Here is a 23,335-nt window from a genome sequence, read left to right as displayed (position 1 = left end):
AATGTGGGTGGACCTCATCCAATTAGTTGAAGGACTTAAAAAAACAAAACAAAATAAACCTTGAGGTTAATCGGAGAAGGAATCCTGTGTCAGGACTATAGCAAAAATCATGCCTTAGTTTCCAGCCTGCCACCCTATCCTACAGATTTCAGACTTACCAGCCCTCATAATCATGTGAGCCAATTCCTTAAAATAAATCTACATCTATATCTATATTTATCTATGTCTCACATATATCCCATTGCTTCTGTTTTTCTGTTTTTTTTCTGGAGAACCCTGACTGAAACACTGTCTCTCCTTGTACAAGCTGTGTGTACAAACTATGTAAGTTTTTATTTAACCTCTGAAAGCTTCAGTTTCCTCAGTATAATATGGAAAACATTTGAGTATCAACCTAAACAGAGATGTTCTGAAGGTTAAATGAAATAATTCATGTAAAGTTCTTAGTGTGATGCCTGGCAAACAATAAATCGTCAGTAAAAGCTAGATGTCACAGTATTACTATTATTATAAGAAACAAATATTGAGTGTTGATTATTTTTAAAGTCATTAAGTTATAATTTTACCTTAAATACAAAAATTATAAAGATTTACCAAGTCTATCTCACACCTGAAAAACCAGGAGAGATGATCAAACAGTATTGTGGTCATATTCTAGATGTTCTTCTCTAACTAATAGAATTATTTTTTTTTTAAAGATTTTATTTATTTATTTGACAGAGAGAGAGACAGCGAGAGCAGGAACACAAGCAGGGGGAGTGGGAGAGGGAGAGTAGGCCTCCTGCCGAGGAGGGAGCCCGATGTGGGACTCGATCCCAGAACCCTGGGATCATGACCTGAGCTGGAGGCAGACGATTAATGACTGAGCCACCCAGGCACCCTAATAGAATTACTTCTATCAGAATTCTTCTTAGTAGTGTCCTGCTCACAATTAACCAACCCCTAAACTCTGCCAGAGATTTAAAAACATTTAATAGGATCAAATAAAATGGAGATCTAAAAATGAACCTTAGCAATCGAAATATATTGACCTGCCTCACTATTATTTTTCTCGAAAACTTCATTGTGTAGAGGAAAAAAACAAAACAATTTTATGTCCACAAAACTTTAGCAAGGAGAACATCTATAATTCATAAACAACCGATTTTGGTTTTACTTCAATGATATCATAAATGCCCTAATCTGCAATGAAAATCTTTCATAAGAAAGACTGAATAGAAAAATACGGAAGAAGAGTTTTAAAAAGAATGTGTTACCTCTCCATAGTAAATGCTTATATTATTACCTGTGTATAAGAAAAATTAAGAATGATATAAATTTAATAAGTAGATAGACTCTTGAAAGATGAAAAAAAGAGCCACTTCTTTAACACACATCATATAAGAGATAGTAGTCTAAAATACTTGCTTAATTTTTTTTGTATTACATATTATTATTAAATTAGAAATGACTTCCATTGGAGCTTCTGTTAAAAGTTTAGATGTTCTTCTAAAGGATTCTAAAGAGGAATTACTAAAGGTATCAGGGAAAAATTCAAGTAATTTTTATGCTTTAAATCATATTTTCTACATAATTTTAAAGTTTATAATCTTTAACTTCTAACTATTATAAATAACCGGTGACTTATTGTTACTTGTAAATTTGTGAAACTCACCTATGAGAAACTGCTCCCCAAGCGCCATGCTTATTTGTGAGAATGTTAAGGATCTTCTGTTTCAGTTGGTTTGCTGTAACATGATCTCGATGTTTAGCAGCACTTATGAGATGATCACACATCTTTTCTTCCTCTCTTCTATCAGCAGCGTACTGGGCACACTGCGACTACAAAAAATATACAAACAATGCATATTGTTTAACAAGGTATAACTTTTGCTGTGTCGAAGTAAGGAATGATATCTGATTTTAAGTTAAAGGGTAGTAACAATTCAATTTGAAAAACTCGGATAATACAATCTTGTGAAAATTTAATTAAAATTTTTTTAAAAGTAAAAAAAAGAAAATAGTTACTACACTCACTTTTCAAACTTGCAAAAATGTGTTCTATGTGCTTATACATAAAGTATATGGAAAATAATTTGGATGATGTTATATAAAGTAATTAATGATGTTTAAGGCTCCTAAAATTCTGAGAGTCTGATTTTAATGTATTCCAAAAGTAATCATTTTAGAATAATGGTTTACTAAAAGTGTAAATCTAATTATTTTAAACAATATGGTATATGCCACACTTAAAATGAGAATTACATTCCTGATAATTATAAGAGATCCAAAACTTGCCATTTAATTTATAGTTTCCCATTTCATGAATGGCAATGTGGTGTACAAGGAAAAGCAATGATTTAGGAATTTAGTCTTGTTTTTTATTCCACACTTTATGAAAATTCTTTTATTTCCCCATCATACTCAGTTTCATATTTGTAAAATGAGAAGCTAAAGTTTTCTCTATAATCTCTCCCAACTTTAGAATTTAATGTGTTCAAAGGTTCCCATGATAACAACTACCTTATTCTTATCTTCCCTAATAATCAGTTGTTCTGTCCGCTGTCCGCATTCATGCTCACCGGTATCAGCGACATAGCTAATCGGTATCAGTCTCACTGTGTATCAAAAAGGTTCAATATGAACATGAAGATGAACATCTCTTTAATTATAAGTTTGATTTTTTTGTATAGTAATTTTTATATAGGGTGGACTGACCGTAAATTCTAACATTACCAAGTATGTAATATGAGTCATATAACTAGAAGAAAAAAAGTCTCACATCTAAAAATACATATAATTGGTTCACATCCATCTTTACTATGTAAAAATTTGTTTCATGGAAGGTATTTGAACATATCCCTGAAGTCCATCTATTGATACAGACTACTACCACAAGTCATCTCTTTCAGAGAAATAACCCTACAGTAATCTAAGAAGGATTAATTCATTTTCCAATTTATCTTTTTGTACAGGGAATCACCAATTAGTACAATGATCTGCCTCCATAATGAGGTTAATATTTCATTAGCTCATTGGAGAGCAAAATTAAATTTTCATTTTTCTTCCTTAACAATTACAATGGTTAGCTAAAAAAAGTTAACTGTGAAGTACCCATCTCAAATTCAATATACTTTATCTCTTAATTACAGGCTTATATGGAAGACAGAGAAATTCCCCCAAAAAGTCCTAGTAAAATGTCATGGCTTTTATAAAATCTTTTATAATTTAAAAGTGGTAAGTGTTTGGTAAACCACACAGGTGCGCGCAGGCGCACGGGCACACACACACACACACAGTCAATGCATTTACCAATATAGCTCTAATCTAAAAAGAACACATTTAAACATTTCAGTTAAAAAAACAATATATATCCATTAAATAACAATAATACTCTCAAAATTTGATTTATATTAGTATTTTTATTTTATATTTACATAATCTAAAAAGCACTGAGTCTTCATGTCCACTTCATAGCCTCTTATCACTCTCTTAGCCATGCATCCTCAGTAGGAATGATCTCATCCCCAGGGGGTAAAAAGTGGTGTTGGGGGTGTGAAAAAAATCACATTCCTTTAATGTATAAAGCACAGACGTATACATAATACCCAAACAGATACGCAGCATATTGTAGAAATAAAATTTTACTGGGAGAGGGAGATTAGAATGAAAATTGTCTAAAAAGATTCCTTGGGGGGGGCACTAATGAAAACCAAGGCTGAGAAACACTGCCCTTAGCTTAATTTCATCTTGGCTAAATATGTGTTAAAACTCGTAACTAATATCTAGCTGCTTGAAAACCTATTTTAAGTATTTTCACATGACAAATATTGATCTTATTATATCCCTACAAAATATCTTGATTTTCTTAGTAGAAATATGAATGATCCAAAACTCATCCTGCAGGGGATTCAGCTAATATTCTAAATCTTATTTACTAACAGAAGTCAATAGTTAATTGAATACTCTTATTTTGTTTAGACTCCTGACATATCTCATATCTAAACATATGCTTCAAAGAACAGATAAGTCAAAATTTTCTTGACATCCAGATTATAGCAGGATACCTTGATAAATATCCAAAAGTATTTACTGTTGGAGGGATATGAAACTTCACATTGAAAACTCTCAATTGTCAATGTACTTTTATCAAAGTTTAAAATATTTGGTATTTTTTTCAAAATAAGGTTGTTACAATCTCATGTGACAAGTGTGTGCTGCCTCATCTGACAAATGAAGCAGAGGTTAAAAGTATGAGAGTGACAACAGTCATTTCTCTGTCTCATGCTTTTCAGCTAGCAAGGTCAGAGATTACTAGACCAAGGGCATCAACTTGCATGACTAAGAGAGCTGGCTTTCTGAGATAAAAACCTCATCAAAACTGAAATCTTGGGCTCTGATTTCCAGCCACACCACACTTGTTCGCATGTTGCATCAGGAAAATAAACTGATGGTTATTTGTTATTTTCAAGGCCACTGACAGTTCAACCTAAGCCAAATACCAGGTTACCTGAATATTTCTGAAACCAAGTTTTTTTGCAGATTGAATGAATTAAGTAATCACATTCAAAACACTGAAATCAAGATATTGAACCAAGGCAATTCAAAAAATGTCAAATAATTATTAACATGCTGGAAATATAAAAATAATATTTTTATAAAACCTATTAGTATGGAATATACAATAATTAAAAAAAATAATTTTATTTATTTATTTGACAGAGAGAGACACAGTGAGAGAGGGAACACAAGCAGGGGTAGTGGGAGAAGGAGAAGCAGGTTTCCTGGGAGCAGGGAGCCCGATGTGGGGCTCGATCCCAGGACCCTGGGATCATGACCTAAGCCAAAGACAGACGCTTAATAACTGAGCCACCCAAGCACCCGTACAATATTTCCATATACTTTAGTTTTTGCATATAAAATAGAAACGATACTTAATTTTTTCTTTAGTCAAGGTACTTATGAGGATCTTTAAATTATTATACTCTCAATATATGTATATATCTGCATGCATACCATATAATAGCAATGCTTCAATTGTCAATAAAATATTGATTATAACAATAAAACATGAACTGAAGTGATCTTTGGCCACTCTAAAGATGGATACATTAATAAATAATAAATTACTGAATATTTGGTAAAACTGAGTTTCTTCATATAACCACTTGTTACGCCCATCTCTAGTGATGTATAAACTAATTTAAAAATTACTAAAGGAATTGCATCATAAAATTTTATTTGCCTTTAAGAGTACATTAGAACAACTTTAGTCTACCAAAGGGTTAGGTGCATGGTAAAAAGAATCTCTGTCTGCTGTAAATGAGGTAAAAATTAGTCCTCTGTGTTTGGCATTTACTAAAGCTTAAAAAAAAAAAAAGAACTGAAATGACTTGAATGAAATTTTCCTTTTTAAAAAAACCTTCTTATGTAAGGTTATCATCAGTGATAGCTGACTTATAACAGAGAAGCAGAATTTAATCTGCCACCAAAACCTTACCTCAAACTCTGCATGTTTATGTACATCCTCAGCTCTCTGTCTGTTCAAAATAAACTCAGCTTCATTTGCAACACGAACTATATGGTCCTTCATAGCATGGCATAGTAATCTAAAAAGGAAGATACCTTTGAAATTATTATTCTTAATAACTTCAGTTAATACTACTTTTTAATAATCAAATTTCAGTATTTGAAATATTAATTATGGATAAAGTTTAAAGTTACATTATGAAATTTAGATGAAATTATAATTCAAAGACATTTGAAATACAGAAATATACCATAAAACTGTTACAACAATGCCTCTGTTAAGTACTGTGTGTCTTGTCAATGAATGATTCAGTTAATTTGATAAAGTTAGTTAATGCAAAAAAAATCAAGGCTTCTTGACAGTGTTTTAAATGGTTAAAACAACAGAATTCATCACCTTTGGAGTAAACGGTTAAAACAACAGAATTCATCACCTTTGGAGTAAATGGTGAAAACAACAGAATTCACTACCTTGGAAGTAAATTTTCACACAAACGCTAGATGGCCATATATTGGGAAACCTATAAACTGAATTTTTAAACAATAGAAGTTATCTGAATATTCAAATTGTTTTTAAAAAGTATAATAAGACATACAGTGAAAAGCCTCACTTTATCACCTCAACACCTGATTTCCAACCTCATCTGGCACCTGTTATATTAGTTTCTTGCATGTTTTCAGAGACTTTAAAAAATACATAAGAAAATACAAATGTTTTCCCCCATACCCTTACACTACTATAATATATTAGACAGTCTTTTCTGTACCTAGCTTTTCTCACTTAGCAATATATCTTGAAGACCTTTTCTTATGTATACACAGGGAGCTTCTTCATACTTCTTTTATAGCATAGGGCAGAGGTTATTCAAAGATGGCTGCAACAGTATCTCCATCCCACATGCTCTTTTGCAGTGTGATATTGTTATGGCTCCATCAAAAAGAGGAGTCATTTTCTGCTCCCCTTAGATCCACCTGTGACTTCCTGTGACCAACAGAATATAGCAGAAGTGATGTTTTGTGACTTCTGAGCCAGGGCATAAGATGCCTTGTACCTTTTGCCCTTCTTTCTTGGAACTCTGTCTTCTAGAATCTGCTGCAATACTGAGAGAAGCTCACATTATGTAGACAGCCCGGGGAGGAAAATAGAGGACCTCAGGATCCCAGGCCTAGATGAGTTCCCAGCCCAGAGCCAGCCTCCCAGGTGACTGAAATGCCAGACAACTTCACAGGGAGCAAAGGAACTGCTTAGCTGAGCCCAGTCAATGAGAATAATAAGAGATTTAAAAATGGTTCTTGGTTTAAACCACATGATGATGATGATGATGATGATGGTGATGAGGAGGATGATGATGAAGGAGGAGGAGGAGAAGGAGGAGAAGAAATCGACAACTGTCACCAAACCACTTCTTGAGAGCTAGGTAATAAAATAAGTACTTTACACATAACATTTAATTTGCACAAGAAACCTGAGAGATATATGTTATTTTCATTTTTAAACATAAGAAACCAAGGCTCAGAAAAATTAAGTTCTTTGCCTCAGATCGCAATTTAAAAAAATTCTCATAATTTTATATTTTGCATTGCATCTTCATTAGCCAACAATATTTTCTGAAGTAAAACCTTTCATGTTAACTACTGCTCTCCTCCACTGTGGGCAATTTTAACATTAATTCTTGTCATTTTGTTAATTATAAACAGTGATTGGGCCTTTTCACATCTTCTAAAATGTTTTCTTTTGCAATACGCAATTGCTGTGTTAAAAATAATCAAAGGATATTTGAAATTAACTCAAGTCTTTTTGGGTTTTTCTTAAAGGGCAAACTTACAAAATAATGTCTGTTCTTTTACCTATATCATTTTAAGACTCAGTTCAAACACTCATCTCCATTCATGGTCCAGTTTTTCTCTACTTAGATTTTTAACAAGAGTGCTATTTTCAAGATTGCTATTCTTTATTTCTACTGCTCATTATTTTTTTCTTGCTCAAGTTGTTATAAATTTCAGTCAGAATGGGAAAGATTGAACCTCATTTTAACTTTTGTATATACTAAATAGCAACTCATAGTAATTCTTCCTATATTGTTCACTACATTCTGTCTACCTATAGCAAACTCGTCTTCTTCACTGATAACTATGTATAAGCAAACAAAAAATATTACTGGGTATCCTGATATTTCTAAGTTATTGCTTAATATAATTTGTAAAAGCTATATAACATGGCTTTGAAGTGAGTCTGACTGTATTGAATTTATTTCTTCACTGTAATGTATTAAGGTCGAATTACATAGCACTAAGTTTTAATATCTTTTCAACAAATTATGTGTAATATCTGTGTGGCATCTTCTACGAAAACCAGTTGGTGAATGGTCTATTTCAAGGCAGTAACATGGATACTGAATTCAACATAGTTCTTAGTAGAAATCTTTTCACCCAAAGTCCATGTGTGGTCTGACATCATTGCTCCGTGATGAGACTTAAGTTAAATAATGGCTGTCACTCTCAGACCAGCAGGGACTTCCTGGCAGTATGACACAGGCACAACTAAAATCTTGCATAACAGCAGGGTCAGTGGAAATATCACCTGAAAACATGCAGCAATAATCTCTCCAATTATACTTAAGAGGAACATAGGCATATTCCAATGTGAATGTTTTCTAATTTTTAGCACAAAAGTTAATGATAATATAAATTATTCAAAGAATGAAAAGGTTAGGGGAATCTGTTAGAAGCCACAATACTTGTGAAAAAAGGCTCAGACTTCTCTATAATGTTGGAGGGCAAACAATCATACGGATAATCTTCAATTCACTGAGGGATGTAGAAAAATAAAAGAAGTTAAAGGAAGACTGTAATTTAAACTCTGAATATTAAGTTTTGTTGAAATCATTGGTCTATATTTGCTAGGCTGGCTTCAAAAGAGAAAAGAGATGTGAAATACTGGAATATTCTGTTCGATGGCTTTGTGTAGTGCATGAAAGCTGAAGAAAGCCAGGAGGAAATCTAATATGTGCAAATTAATGTGGATTACAAAACTTAAATAGATTAACAGAACACAGCAGGAAGGGAGAGGCTCTAGGTCTGGCTGGTTAATAGGTATGACTCCCAGGAGCAGAACAGTGGATTGGCAAAGCAAAGAGGCACAGTGGCAAAGAACGGGAGAGGGTGGGGAAGACTCCTGCCTCATAAACACCAGAGAAATTATATTAATTACCTGAAGTCCATGCTCCTAGCTCTGACACTTAGGAGTTCTACATCAACTAACATACTTATGAGCTATACATCAAGTAACGTAGGTTATTTTACTTCCATAGAGAAAAAGAATCTTAGTTGACTCAGAACCATTCTGGGTAACTTCATTATCCACATGGAAAACCATTCCCCAGAGTAGCTCACAATTCCCTGTCCCTTTTTAAGGGGATCTAAAAATACCTAAATCTATGATTCCTTTAGAAACTTCAATTCTACCTCACCTCAGGAAATCACTCTACCAGTCCTAACTGGCTTCACTTCCTAAATCTTTAAACCCCAACAATCTACTTTCTGGTTGCAACCTCCCTACACTTACCGTTCTCTCTTGCCTTCATTTGTCCCTCCGCTGGACCCAGGCAAAAACAAGCTCTTGATTCTTCTAACTTGCAATTGTTTAATCCCTTCATGTTCTCTTAATCCTTCTTCCACTGCTCAGATTCACTTCTTTTCCCACCAAACTTGCCATCCCACAGTTCCACGTTGTAACTACTTTCTTGCCAGCACCTTCACTCAATTCCCATCTATCTGCCGCAATTGCTCAGGAAATATGTAACCCTAGATTAAGACATTGGTCTCCCTCCTCTGTCTTACATCTGGACTGTTGAGGAAACTCACAAAACCAAATTTCATTGAAGATGAAGTTTCTATTTCTTTTTTACAGCCAATTTCTTTTACTCATGTTTTGAGAGCCCACAGAAATATCTTTAGTGTCCTAACCTTATTCACTTATTTTTTTTTATTTAAAAAAATACCGTATTTATTTGAATGTATGTTTATATTGATTTGGATATATACTTAACACATAAACACACACACATTAATTAACCGCTCTGCTGCACTGTGTTTATCATTCTCTTGCCTCTTCATTGTTTTATCTAATATATGTATATGCCAAAATATGTTGTCCAGATTAACTTGATTATAAATTTTAGAAATAAAGTGGCATGTTTTTCTGCATTCTTTTCAGATTAAGAAAATCCTCTGTTTCTAGTTTGCTAAGAATATTTTTAAAAAATCATGAATGTTGAATTTTATTTGATGCATCTGAACCTACTGGGAGCATAATAAGGATTTAATATGATAAATGAAAGACATTTTTAGGAATTTTAAAATGATGAACAACTTTGGCATTCCTGGGTTAACTTTCCCCCACCTCCCTCCCCTAGTTCTCCACTCCCACAGACATAGTATATCTTTATACATAGCTGGACTCGGTTCTGTTAATATTTTAATAAGGATTCACACATCTACATTCATAATGGAGACTGGCTTGTGGTTTTCCTTTCTCCCACACATCTTGTTTCACTTTTGTAGTCAGTTTAATCCTGACTTAACAGGCCTCAAAGAATGAGTTGAGAGCATTCCCTCTGTTTGTGTTCTCTAGCAGTTGGTCTATGGTTGGAATGGTGCTTTATTTGAACATTTGGTAGAATATACCTGTAAACTATTACTGTAGGAAGAATTTTTACTGATTAAATTTCCTTCATACTTAGAACTTTAGGGTTTTATTACTTGTTATTCAATCTTTGGAACTTATATATTTTCTAGGAATGTTCCCATTTCATGAAAATTTTTATTTTTAATGGTAAAACATTTTGATAGCACTCTCATTCTTTTCTAAATTTGTTTTATCTATAATTATGTTTCCTTTTTATTTCTGATGTTTATTTTTCTATTTTGTTCTTAATCAATCTTGAGATAGTTTGCCTGTATTATTATTAAAGAAAAAATCTTTGTTATTTGTTCATCTGTTCTATTGTACCTTATTTTTCTGTTTCAGTGATTTCTGTTCTGGTCTTTATGATTTGCAAGGTACCTGATATGAAATACGGACTCACAAATAACATATGGCTAAATGGATGAATGACTGAATGAATACATGAATGTGTTATGTGAGAAGGAGGGGCAAAGAAGAAATAGAATTTTAATGTTAAGGTAATTTCTTAGCACCAGGAAATTCTATGTTACATTTGGCACACAAAAAATGAGGCAAATAAAAAATACTGGATAACTCAGGAATATCTATTACAGAACATTTTCTTCCTCATAGTATCTATATAATATAGGAAATGAATGAAATGCTCTTCATCTTCATCTTCTTCCTTTTTTTTTTTAGAAAAAGAGAGATGAGGATAGAGGCAGAGGAAGAGGGAGAAAGAGAATCTTAAGTAGGATCCATGCCCAACACAGAGCCCAACGCGGGGCTCCATCTTACAACTTTGAGATCACATCCTAAGCCAAAATCAAGAGTCGGATGTTTAACCAACTGAGCCACCCAGGCACTCTCAAGTGGTCTTCAGCTTCTAATGTGAGCCTATTTTCCAAAGGAAATAGAAAAAAAAATCCCAATTTGTTCAATTCTATTTGTTCCTATTCTAAAACAGAGTTGTCATGGATATAGGAAAGAAGTCAAGAGACAAAGCAAAGTATTCTATTCCAAATGGAATAGCTATCAGTAGGGCAAATTCTGATATTCTAGGAAGAATCCAATTTTATGCAGTATGTTATAATTTAATTGCTGGTCTTTGACTTGAGATTAACAGATGCTGAATTTTAAATATAACCTCTGTAATTTGATTTTAAATATAACCTCTGTAATTTGATGAAAGAAAAAATCAATAGAAAAAGCAATATGAGAGGTCAGAAAAATTAGTCTTCCATTATCTATGATGAATGAGGGGACAAAAGCAAATCTAGTTTATATTTAGGTTCTGCCTTTTATCAGTATTATGAATTGGGCAAACAAGTTTCCTGTGTCTGAGTTTCAGTTTCCTGATTGGAAAATGAGGGTGTACTATTTCAGATAGCTTATAAACTGCGGAAAAGAATGTATGCCCAAACTGTAAGATTAGATTTTTAGATCCTGATTTATTTAGCCAAGAAGACAGACTCTGTTGGAAGTTAAGTGGCCACACAGCATAGCAGCAGAATTCCTTTTGGCCCCAAAATCTGGCATAGAGATTCTGGTGACACTGCAAGGTAGAGTCTGGTTGGGTCAGAGAAGCTTGTTTCCTGTGTGGTAGTCCTTTAATAGACCATTTAAGGACACCTGGGTGGCTCAGTCCCTTCGGCTCAGGTCATGATCCTGGGGATCCTGGGATGGAGCTCTGAGTCAGGATCCCTGCTCAGCAGGGAGCTTCTCCCTCTCCCACTCTCCCTGCTTGCGCTCTGTCAAATAAATAAAATCTTTAAAAAAAAAATAGACTATTTAAAAATCCGGAAAAACTTTTAATTTTTTAATTTAAAATTAAAAAAAATTATTTTAGAAAATGTTTACAAGCTTTGGGCTCTACTGGTTCTTGAAATATTTTACTGCCAACAAGTCTTCACCTTATGAAAATAGCAAAATAAATACCATGTTGTTCCTGAGAAGTCTCTAATTTTCCTACATTCTCCAAAAGTACATTTCTTTTAAGGAGGGACAACTCATAAGGTTATGAGTGCAAGTGAGAGAATACTTGTAAAGTGTTTGACATGTACTAGGTGCCCCATCCCTGGCTCTCCAAATAGTAGTTCACTTTTCTGAAAGATAAACATTGATACATTGGTTCCTCTACATTGATTAAGAAGGAAAAACAATGGCAGATCTTGACATTTGTCTATGAACCCCCACATCAGGCTGTGGTGGGACTTTCAAAGTGATTCTACATATTCAAACCTAGATTTGTAAGTCAGCATTTAGTTATTAGCTGTACTACTAATCAAACTTTATATTTTTTTAGGCAAGACCCAATTTACTCAATTATATGACTGGTAAAATACAAAGATTAGAAAACTGGGGCACAGTAGGGGTCTCTGTAGTGGGCTATCCTGAGTCTTTCTTTGGTGCAAAGGAAAGAAAAGTGGAAAAACAGACACTAGAGACTTGAAAATCTCTCTCTATATATGGCTGTTAGGGAAAAAAATTACATACAGTATTAAGTTATTGTCTTAAAACACCAAACCTTTCCCAGAGAATAAAATATGAATTATTCATGTTTTTGGATCAACTTATTATATGAAAACCTATTCTATAAAAATATAATCAGACATACACTTGTCTCAGATTCATAGGAGAACTAGAGTTTTGATTTGGGAAAAGTAGAGAGAAGGAAGATAAAACCTAAAGGATAATTTTGGAGCTTGAGATTGAGGTCTACGGACTTGATATGGAAGGGAGGAGGCATTAAAGAGAGAAAGTGAGGTGAGGAGAGGGAATTAGCATTGGTTGAAAACCTACGTCCCCATGTATTTAACTGTTATGAGAAAGCTCTGGGAATTGTTGGATGAAAACAAGGATCCACCGATAGGCATTTCATTTTCTTATCACCTATTTGTGGCTTCATGTAAGTTTATCACTTCAAATACATAAAGGTAGAAATTTATATTATAATCTACTATGAACCTAAACAGCTATTATACTTCTTAGTGAAGCATAGAAAAAATCACTTAGCTTATGATTATATTTATGTTTCCAGTTATGGGTAAAGATGGTGATAATTTTACATGACTCCTAAGATGAATGAATGAAGTGTAATAGTTCTCAAATTTTGGTGTACTTAAAGATCCTGATCATTTGCAGAACATATTAAAAATGGTGATATAACTCCCATCCAGAGATTCTGACTGCCCAGGTCTGAGGTGAGACCCAAGCATCTACATGTTTCATAAACATCCTTGTGATACTAATGCACATTGACATTTGAGGACCACTGAGTTCATGCAGTGTGAATGATGGGAAAGTCTGGATTTGATTTCTTAGGAACCTTCATTTCTCTCTATTTATGTGGGGAGCATGGCACTGCTTAGTTAACTTCATTTAGTTGCACAGTTCCAAAATCGATCCCCAAAATAACTAGCTCAGAAATAACATCATTAGAAGGATTACAAAAAGCATACATGTATTTAACATTGTAGGTTAGGGTCACTTCTTAAAATGAGTCCCCAGGTATTCTAATACTATTTTGGTCACTAGATCAAGTCAACTTTTATGGTACACATACAAAGGGAGTTACTTTCGATTTGTTCACAGGCCAGAAAGGTCAATTTATGTCAAATCTACTTTTCTTCTTTCCAATCTCTTCAGTGATGGGTTGCTTAGCTATTTACTCTTCTATGTAAAACCAGTCTCAACAAGCTAATATCAGTATGGACGATTTGTATAACTTACTTATCTTATAGTTTAATATGGATTTAGAAAACATTGCTATTAGAATAGGATATGTTAAGATTGTTTTATGACACATAAACTGTCAAATCAGCTTAGAACAGTGGCTTTTAAACTGTGTCTCAAAGTAAAATATGAGAAATACACTTCAAATCATAACCCTATATACCCACACAATAAACACTCCAGCAAATAATATTTACCTGAACGATTATTTTTTCTATTATTTACTATTTCTTATTTTTGAAAATGCTGACAGCAACCCATTAAATTGATTTCATGTATTATTAATGGTCAAGAAAAGTTTCAAAAATACTGATCAGAAGACTCTCTCCTATTAGGGTTAACCCTGGGCCAAATAATCAAGCTTCTAGCTTAAAATTTAGGATTCCAAGTAAACAGCTCAAAGTTGTAATGTCCAAGAGAAGGACAGTCAATGCTAACAGGAATACAAGTCTGAAAAGCGATGGAATAGGACTTGGTGAATTGAGAAATACCAGCTCAAGATCAGAGATGTGGCAGTCACTAAAGAAAAGAAGGCTTGCTTCAAGCCACTTTATTCTATTTAACTTCTAATAACAGGAGTACAGAAACATGGATTGATGGTGTATAAAGAAAATTTGGGGGAAAAATTTGGAGGCAAATGAGCATAAGAGCACCATTAGCCACGATATCATAGCAATGAGGCCAGGAGGAGTTGTGTACTTCAGGACAGTCTCTAGTCAATGTCCCAAGTTCTGTGCTCAATGGCATGGCTCCTTTTCCAAACGAAAAGGGTTGCAGAAGTATCACAAACATTATGACTGCACGTCCCAATAAGAGCTTTTCCCTTGATTAAAAATACAATTTCTTATTGCTGAATCTACCAGTATGAATTCTAAGAACTAGAGAATAATGCAATCTGAAATACATTTCTTTCAGAAAAGAAGGGCAAAAACAAGTAACATGACTTTTATTTACTGTTTTGACTGCTAAGTAGCACAATACACTAGGAAGCCTCTGAACAGGTCATGATTCCCACCCTATCCTACCACTTGTGTCTGTATTAGTGTTCTGCATAAAATGTGATTAAGTCAATAAGGGAGTAGTGATACTACCATACTAAGAACACACAAAAACCCACCAGTGCTCCTGATGGGATGTGTAAGGTACTCTAGAGTCCTCAACCTTCCCTGTCCATAGTCTTCAAAACCCAGCTCACATGCCACTTAAATAAATAATAATAAAACCAAATGATCATTTCTGGAGTGCCTATTATGTGTCAGAAACACTGAGAATTGATAACTTAGCAGGCTAGGTGCATTATAGGTATCATTTCATAGGATTCTTACCTCATTTGATATCTTATTAGATAAGCATAATTAGCTCATTACACTCAGGAAGAAACTAAGGCTTAGAGAGATTAAGCGTAACTTGTTTGTGTAACTTGACCAAAGTCACACAAACAGGCGATTGTGTTTGACTTGTTTGGTAAACATAATCAGTTTGGTGTGGCTTCTCACAGGGCATTCCAGAGAGTGAGATAGAGTTGGGCATTCATTCATTCAACAGTAATTTATTGAGGGCCTTCTTTGTAGTAGTAAAGGACAATGAAATATGAAGGTGACATAGAGGTGCTTTAAGAGTGATGGAGGGAGCCTGGATCAGTGTGGGGAGGTAAGGAAGGCCAGTTAAGCAAAGGCCTTGCAGGTCATATTACAGAACTTTGCAAGCAATGAAGCACTACTGTAATTTTTTTTTAAGTCAGGTTTATTGAGATCTAATTTACATATAATAAAATTAACTCTTTTTAAATGCACATTTCCACGAGTTTTGACAAATGCATATTTAGGTAGCCACCACTACAACCAAGAACATTTCCATGCAAAAATGTTCCCTTGTGCTCTTCTCCTGCCATCCACAGCAAGAACTGAACTGTTTTCTGTCCCTCTAATTTTGTCTTTTCCATAATATCACATAAATGGAATAACATAGCATATTTTTGCTGTCTGCTTTCTTGAGCTTCACAATATACTTTTAAATTCCATATATGTTGTGCATATCAGTGGCTCATACCTTTTATTGCTGAGTAGTATTCCATATAATGCTATATCATAGTTAGTTTATCCACTTACCTGGTGACGGACACTTGGGTTATTTCTAGTTTTTGGCTATTATAAATAAAGCTGCTATGAACATTCACATACAGGTCTTAATGTGGACTAATATTTTCATTTCTCTTGGGAAGATATCTAAGGTTAGAATTATTGGGTCAAATGGTTAAGTGTATGTTTAACCTCGTAAGATACTGACAAACTGTTTTTCAAGTGGATGTACCATTTTACACTCCCACCAGCAAGGTACAACCAGTGGCTCCACATTCTCATCAACGCTTTGTATTGCCAATCTATTGAATTATATCAATTACAGTATGTGCATAATGCCATCTCACTGTGTTTAAAATTGAATTTTTCGAATGAATAATGATGTGGAGCATGGTTTCATGTGCTGATTGGCCATCTGTATATCTTCTTTGTTACTGTGTCTGTTCAAATCATTTGTCCAATTTATGCTGGGTAGTTTGTCTGTTTATTATTGAGTTGTAAGATCTTCTTTCTTCCCTTCCATTGATCTACCTATCTTTATACTAATCCTCCAACTCTGTTCATTTTTTATTTGTTTTGGCTATCTTAGGTCCTTTGTATTGTCACAGAAATTTAAAATTCAGCTTGTTAATTTCTACCAAGAAAACCAAAATCGCCGGCTGGAATTTTGATTAGGTTTGAGGCTATAGACCAGTTTGGGGAGAACTACCATCTTAACCATGTTAGGTCCTCTGATCCATATTTCTTCATTTCTTTATTTTTAATTTTTTTACAAAAATATTTTTTAGTTTTTATCATATAGGTTTTTCACAAATTTTATTAAGTACTACCCTAAGTAGTTCTTGTTTTTGACACTATTATAATGGTTTTGCTTTATTTAAGTTTCCAATATTTCACATATATTATAAATACATGTTATTATAATTTACTTTTGAATACTGACCTCATATCATGTGACTTTGCTAAATTCACTTATTACAGTACCTTCTCTCAGCCACCTTGAATTTTCTACTGGCCTAATTGAACTGGCTATGACCTCTGGCCCAATACTGAATACAAATAGTGGGTGAGAACATCCTTCCCTTGTTTTTGATCTAGTGGGAAAGCATTCAGTCTTTCACCATTAAGTAGGATGTTAGCTGTATGTTTTTTGTAGATAGCATTTATTACACTGAGGGAGTTTAATTTCTAGTTTACTGGGAGTTTTATTATGAATATATGTTGAATTTTTCAACTGTTTTTCTTATGTCTAATAAAATATCATACATATTTTTTCTTTTTTAATCTGTTGATATGGTGTATTACATTGATAGATATTTTTGAATATTAAACCAACTCTGCATCCTTTGGATAAACACCTCTTGCTTATGATGTAATCCTTTTCATATATTCCTAGATTTGACAACTTTTAAAGGTAATATTAATATTGCACCTATGTTTATGGTGGATATTGATCTGTAATTTTATCTCTTGTAATTGTTACTGTTATCAGAGTGATGAAACCCCATAAAATGAGGTGTAAAGTATTACCTACTCTTCTATTTCTGGAAGACTGAGTATAACTGGTATTAGTTTTTCTTAAATATTGGGTAGAAATATTAAATCATTTTTTAACATCAATCAACTCTTAAGTAAATTAAGTCTATTATTTTTCTTTGTGCTAAGGATGAAAAAAATCTAGTCTTTGAATAATGGACTGTTTTGAAGTCTGTTCATAAGTATGAGTAGTGTTTTTTTAAAATATGTAAACATTTAATACATGCAAACATAAGCAACTAACTTTTTCTTATTCCTCTTCAAGCTTGGGCTGTGACTCTTTATGATAGTCATATCATAAAAGAAGTATTCTGGTTTTTCAAATGTTGGTGTATACAACAATAACTAAAGAATATAGTTTATAGGTTCTCCCTTTACCAACATGACAAATAATCAGCCTATACTCAACACTTCAATTCCCCTGGCACCTTAGGAAGAGCTTCTAGACTAAAATCTATAGCCCAGGCCATGGCTACTCTCCTGTCTTACCTGGCTTGCTCATTCTATTCCTTCACCTCACCTTTCACCTTTAGCATATGCTTGGACCGGCCATACACATTGTACTTCATGTCAGCATGGTCCCTCCAGCAACCTGTTAGTTTACTTGTACCTGTTATTTAAACAACATATGAACCACAAATGCCAATTCTAGGCTCCTCTGTTGCCAAGTTATGTCAGAATGGTATAGAAACTGAATCAAAGTCTCCTATAAGGACATGGATCATCTGACTCTTGACTGGCATTTTCTTGCAATAAGTAAGCTAAGAATATAGCAACAAAAAAAGTAATGTCTTTAAGAAATAAGAATGAGCAGGAAGTAAGGCATATAAATGAATATATTAAAAATTGAGCACTCTTGGGGCGCCTGGCTGGCTCAGTCGTTAAGCGTCTGCCTTTGGCTCAGGTCATGATCCCAGGGTCCTGGGATCGTGCCCCGCATCGGGCTCCCTGCTCCGCGGGAAGCCTGCTTCTCACTCTCCCACTCCCCCTGCTTGTGTTCCTGCTCTCGCTGTCTCTGTCAAAGAAATAAATAAAATCTTAAAGAAAAAAGAAATCCCAGAAATGCAAATCAAGCTATATTTAAAAAAAAAATTGAGCACTCTTGCCTTTTATCTTTTATTTTTATTTATTTTATTATGTTACGTTAGTCACCATACAGTACATCATTAGTTTTTTTAATTTTTATTTTTTATTGTTATGTTAATCACCATATATTACATCATTAGTTTTTGACGTAGTGTTCCATGATTCATTGTTTGCGTATAACACCTTTTTGTCTTTTAATATAAAGAAATATGCGTGTTTTATGAATTATTACTTAACTCTTACCAAAGTTAAAATAATGTTGCCTAGGAGGAAAGTATATTTAAAGTTGTCCTAACAAGACAAAAAGAATCTCAATACATACATATATGCAGATATATTTTAAACATGGTTAAAATGTGATTCAAATAAAATTTATGATCACTAAATGCTAAATTTATTTTCTTATTCCTTGAAATCTAGCCATTATTAGATAGGTTGCTTATCTTAGTTTTAGGTAAATAACATTTTATTTATAATCAACGTCTAAAGTTGTCTATAAATTAGCAATACTGTTTAAGATGATACAATTAATTCTGTAAAAGCACAAGATTTTTTCCCCATCATTCATTTACAAAACTCAGCATGATTTAAAAACTTATTAACATGAATAAAATGAATAACACAGTAGTAAGGAAAAGGTATAGATTAGGTTGGGAACTTCTGTTTTCCAGAAGTTTTCAGGGATTCTTGCTTCAAAATTAAACTAGAATCTCAATTCTAAGAAAAACAGTTTCTTTTACAGTTTTGGAAGTTACTGCTATTTTTTTTAATACAGTTTTTGCCAAATCAAAGACACAAAACAAAATAAACTCAAAGTTTACTGCTTTAATTATTAAATAAGCCAAACCAAAGCTTGTTGGTTTAATTATTCTATAGCATTTGTTAAATTAAAGAAGATATTCAAGGCCATATAATCACTAAAGAATTATGCTTAGATGCAATATCCTTTTCCTTTTCAAAACCTAAGAAATGCAAGCTATATATTTTTCACTATTTTAAAGAACAAAATAAAAATTAGAATCTTATGAATCTTATGTTAAATTTAGTACCAAACACAAATACACACTTGCTTTTATGCATATTCATTAATATTATATCCTATATGCTTTCAAAAAAGTGATAAAGGTTTATTTTAGGCAAATGATTAATGTATTTCAAAGGAGCACTCAAATTCCATAATTTAAAAGTCTTTCTTATTTGCTTTATAGTTCAATTCATATTTTAATAATTTAAAATCCAATTATTATTGCCAAGATATTATAGGCAATTTTACATCCCATTAACCTTGCTTTGTTTTAATTATAAAGATCCTTTGTTAGATTCCTTTAAATGATCCAGTTTATAATTTCAGCCTGTCCTAGGGAGTACTTTAATTCAGCTGCACATTCATCAACTGTTTTTGTCCTGTTAATTGTAGACAACTGCACAATTGCTTTCTCTAGCTATGATTGATGAATTATATCCACAAGTATAGCTGGTAAGTAGGATAAACATTTATAACAATTTCCACTTAAAAATTTTTAACTTCATTCCCACAAGGACAAATTAAACACTGATACTCTAACGACCAAGAGAAAGTGCTTTTTATATGTTTCATTTTAAATTATTGGAAAAAGTTAAGAAAAAGGCTGTATATCCATGCAAATGAGATAAAAGAGTGTATAAAGAATCTAATTTGTGCTTAACACATAGTAGGCCTCAATAGAAGCCAGATAAATGGAGTAATGTGTCTTTACTGTAACTACATCCCAACTATCTCAACATGATTTTTTTTTATCTGAAACTCCCAAGTTCAAATTTATGAAAGAGAAAGGTCTAAATTGAAAGGAAATGAAACAAACTAAAGGTGAGAGTCAGCAAAACTCTGACTATACATTATAAGTCATGACAACAACAAAACTCCCATTTTTAAAAGCCTATGTTGCAGAAGTTATAATAAATATCATATATTATTTCCAACCTTCAGAGAAAAGGGGCAAGAAAGGTGTCACGCTCTTCTACAGATGTGAAACTATGTCAGAGGGAGATTATGGTACATGCCTAGAGTCTGACAGTTTATCAATACAACAACTGATATTTGAACTCCATACAAATGATACACATATGCGACGTGTTGTAATAGGCACTGTGGAAAGAGCCCTACAAAACACATGGTGACGAAACAGGCCCTAACACTGCGGTATGGGACGTATACACCAGAGGAACTGGAAGGTGCTATGAGAACACGGGAAGGCACCTAATCTGGACTAGTGATGGGGGAGGGGCTGGCACTCAGTGAAGATGTTATTCTCATTCAAGTATGAGAAATGAGTGTCTTAAAGCAAATGCCTGTCTTCTCTGTCCTGTGGACTGCTGGGGAAAACATTCCAGTATCAAGGACAGCAGTCTCTATCTGGTCCTCCAACATCTGGGCCAGATGCCTAAGGTTCCTGTCTTTTCTCTCTCCTGCTCTTCTACACTGGCTCTTTTCAATATTCTCCTCTCTTCTCAAATATGACACCCACCTCTCCAAATTTTCTTCATTTTCAGTAAATGGTCCTTCCTGTCACTTCACAGAGAAAATAGAAGGTATCATCAAAAACCCCTCTGAGTCCTGCCACCAATGTAAATGTCCGCCTCCTTTCTCAGTGCTTTTCCACAAGGGACTAACCCCCATACCTCTGTCTCACCCCTCTCAGAGTATTCAGTGACTATTTAAAAAATACTCAAGTCCTTCTTTCCTTCCAAAAAAATACCCCACTACCCCAAAACTCACCTCCAGCAATCACCCTGTCTTTCCCCTTCTTGGCCAAATTCCTTAGAGTTGCTGTACGTGTGGACACGTATACTCATCTTCTACTCATTCCTCAGCTCAGAACAACCTAGCTCCTGGCCCCAGTTCTCTCATTCAATCACCACTTTCTCACAAGTCAGTCCCTGAATTATCTGCTCCTGCAGTACCCTCGACTTTGGCACATTTATTACATCAGTAATTGTAAGACTGTTGTCCCCACGAGACTGTAAGCTCTCTTGCAGCAGGGCCTGGGTCTATACCCAGCATCTTTAGCACACAGGTACTCACCAGTGTACCTGTGAATGAAATCAACATTGACAGTCTCATCACTGAATCCAGTGGTCCCTTTCATCCTAGCTTAAAAACCCTTTTGTTGCCTGTTCATTCCGTCTCAAACACTCTCGTCAACATTCTTTCCTTCATTCCTTCAATACTTGTGATTGTGAGCTACGTGTTGGATATTATTCCAGAAACCAGGAGTACATCAGTGAAGAGGACACAAATTCTTAAGGAAAGTACATTTTGGTGGGGAAGATAGATGTAAACAATGAAAATAATTTGAGATAATGTTATTAAATGTTAAAACAGTCATGTGATGGAAGTGTGGTAACTCAATAAGATGGTCAAGGGAGTCTCTCTGAGAGAGTGACATTTAAGCTGATTCCTAATGAGAGAAAACAGCCAATCACGTACAACTGTGGGGAAAGACGATTCCCAGCAGGAAAGCAGTAAAGTGGCCTCAGGTTCTCTGCTCCCTCTACACAGGTTCCCTACCATTTACCACATACAAGCTGAGGACTCCTAAATCCAAATCCCCATTCTACCCATCTCTTTGGAGAGTTAGAGACCCAAATTCAAGATGCCTATTCAACATTTTCACTCAAAATCAGTGAAACCATCTCCCACCCAGCCCATGTTCTTCCTTCTGTATTGTTCTAAGTAAACTATACTTACAGTATAAACCATCCAGCTTAAAGCCAGAAATCAAGTTATCTTTGATCCTTTCTTTTCCCTCTTACAATTCAATCTATCAGCAATTCTCTAGACTTAATTTCCAAAGGTTAATTTAAATCTGTCCACTTCTTCCTTCCTCTTAGCCACTAGTAGTCCGTCTATGATACCATCATCTTAAATGAGATTACTGAACCTCATATTAGATTCAGTCTAGAGCCCCTGAAGTCCATTTGCCACATGTAGATTATGCCTAGCTCTCTTCAATTATATCACAGCACCCTTAGCATAGCTTACAAACCCCTTCATGGCATGACTCTTGCCAGTGATCCTTGCCATGAAGGGATGACCTTGCCTCTATGTGGCTGGTATACAACAGGCACTTAAATAGCTCTTGGCTGACTAAAAAGAGCTGTCCAGGAAGCAACATGTTTTGCTATCTCTTGCTTCCAGGCTTTGGTATCACGCCATTCCGTTGGCTCAGAATTTTATTCCTCTATTTTTTTTTTCTTTCACCTATATGTCCTATCCATCTCTCAGTTCTCAGTGAAGATGTCATTCTGTTTGGATACACGTTTTTTTGAACCTCCTGTTTTTTTTTTTTTTAATTTTATAGACAATTTTTAGAGCAATTTTAGGTTCACAGTAAGTAACCGTGAGTAGAAGATACAGAGATTTCCCAGATATCCCTTCCTCACATACAGGCTCATCCCCATTATCAACATCCCCTACCAGAGCGGTACATTTGGTACAAATGATGAACCTACCCTAATATGATATTATCACCTAAGGTCCATAAGTTTACCTTAGAGCTCACTCTTGGTGTTGTACATTCTATGGGTTTCGACAAATGTATAATGACATGTATCCACTATTATAGTATTAAACAGAGTAGATTCACTGGCCTAAAAATCCTCTGTGCTCTGCCTTTTTATGCCTTCCTCCTCCCTAACCCCTGGCAACTACTCATCTTTTTACTGTCTCCATAGTCTTGCCTTTTCA

The 23,335-nt window shown here is 34.3% G+C and overlaps 1 protein-coding gene across 7 annotated transcripts in view; it reads right to left on the bottom strand.

Moving 5' to 3' along the window:
- Positions 1–23,335, bottom strand: part of NBEA (neurobeachin) — a 685,632-nt gene that overhangs the window by 299,148 nt on the left and 363,149 nt on the right. For all 7 annotated transcript variants that reach the window (XM_088021800.1, XM_088021804.1, XM_088021803.1 and 4 more), the window contains 2 exons: positions 5,480–5,588; positions 1,655–1,821 (listed from right to left, as the gene is read on the bottom strand). In XM_088021800.1, coding sequence (XP_087877926.1) covers positions 1,655–1,821; positions 5,480–5,588 — 276 coding nt within the window. The remainder of the gene's footprint in view (positions 1–1,654; positions 1,822–5,479; positions 5,589–23,335) is intronic.

This window comes from Eumetopias jubatus, unplaced genomic scaffold, assembly GCF_037043125.1.
Source record: "Eumetopias jubatus isolate StellerSeaLion01/CBP00866 unplaced genomic scaffold, mEumJub1_p1.0 scaffold_3, whole genome shotgun sequence".
In the NCBI taxonomy this organism is placed as follows: Eukaryota; Metazoa; Chordata; class Mammalia; order Carnivora; family Otariidae; genus Eumetopias; species Eumetopias jubatus.
Note: the sequence above shows the minus strand (reverse complement) of the source record. Positions and strands in the feature narration are given on the sequence as shown.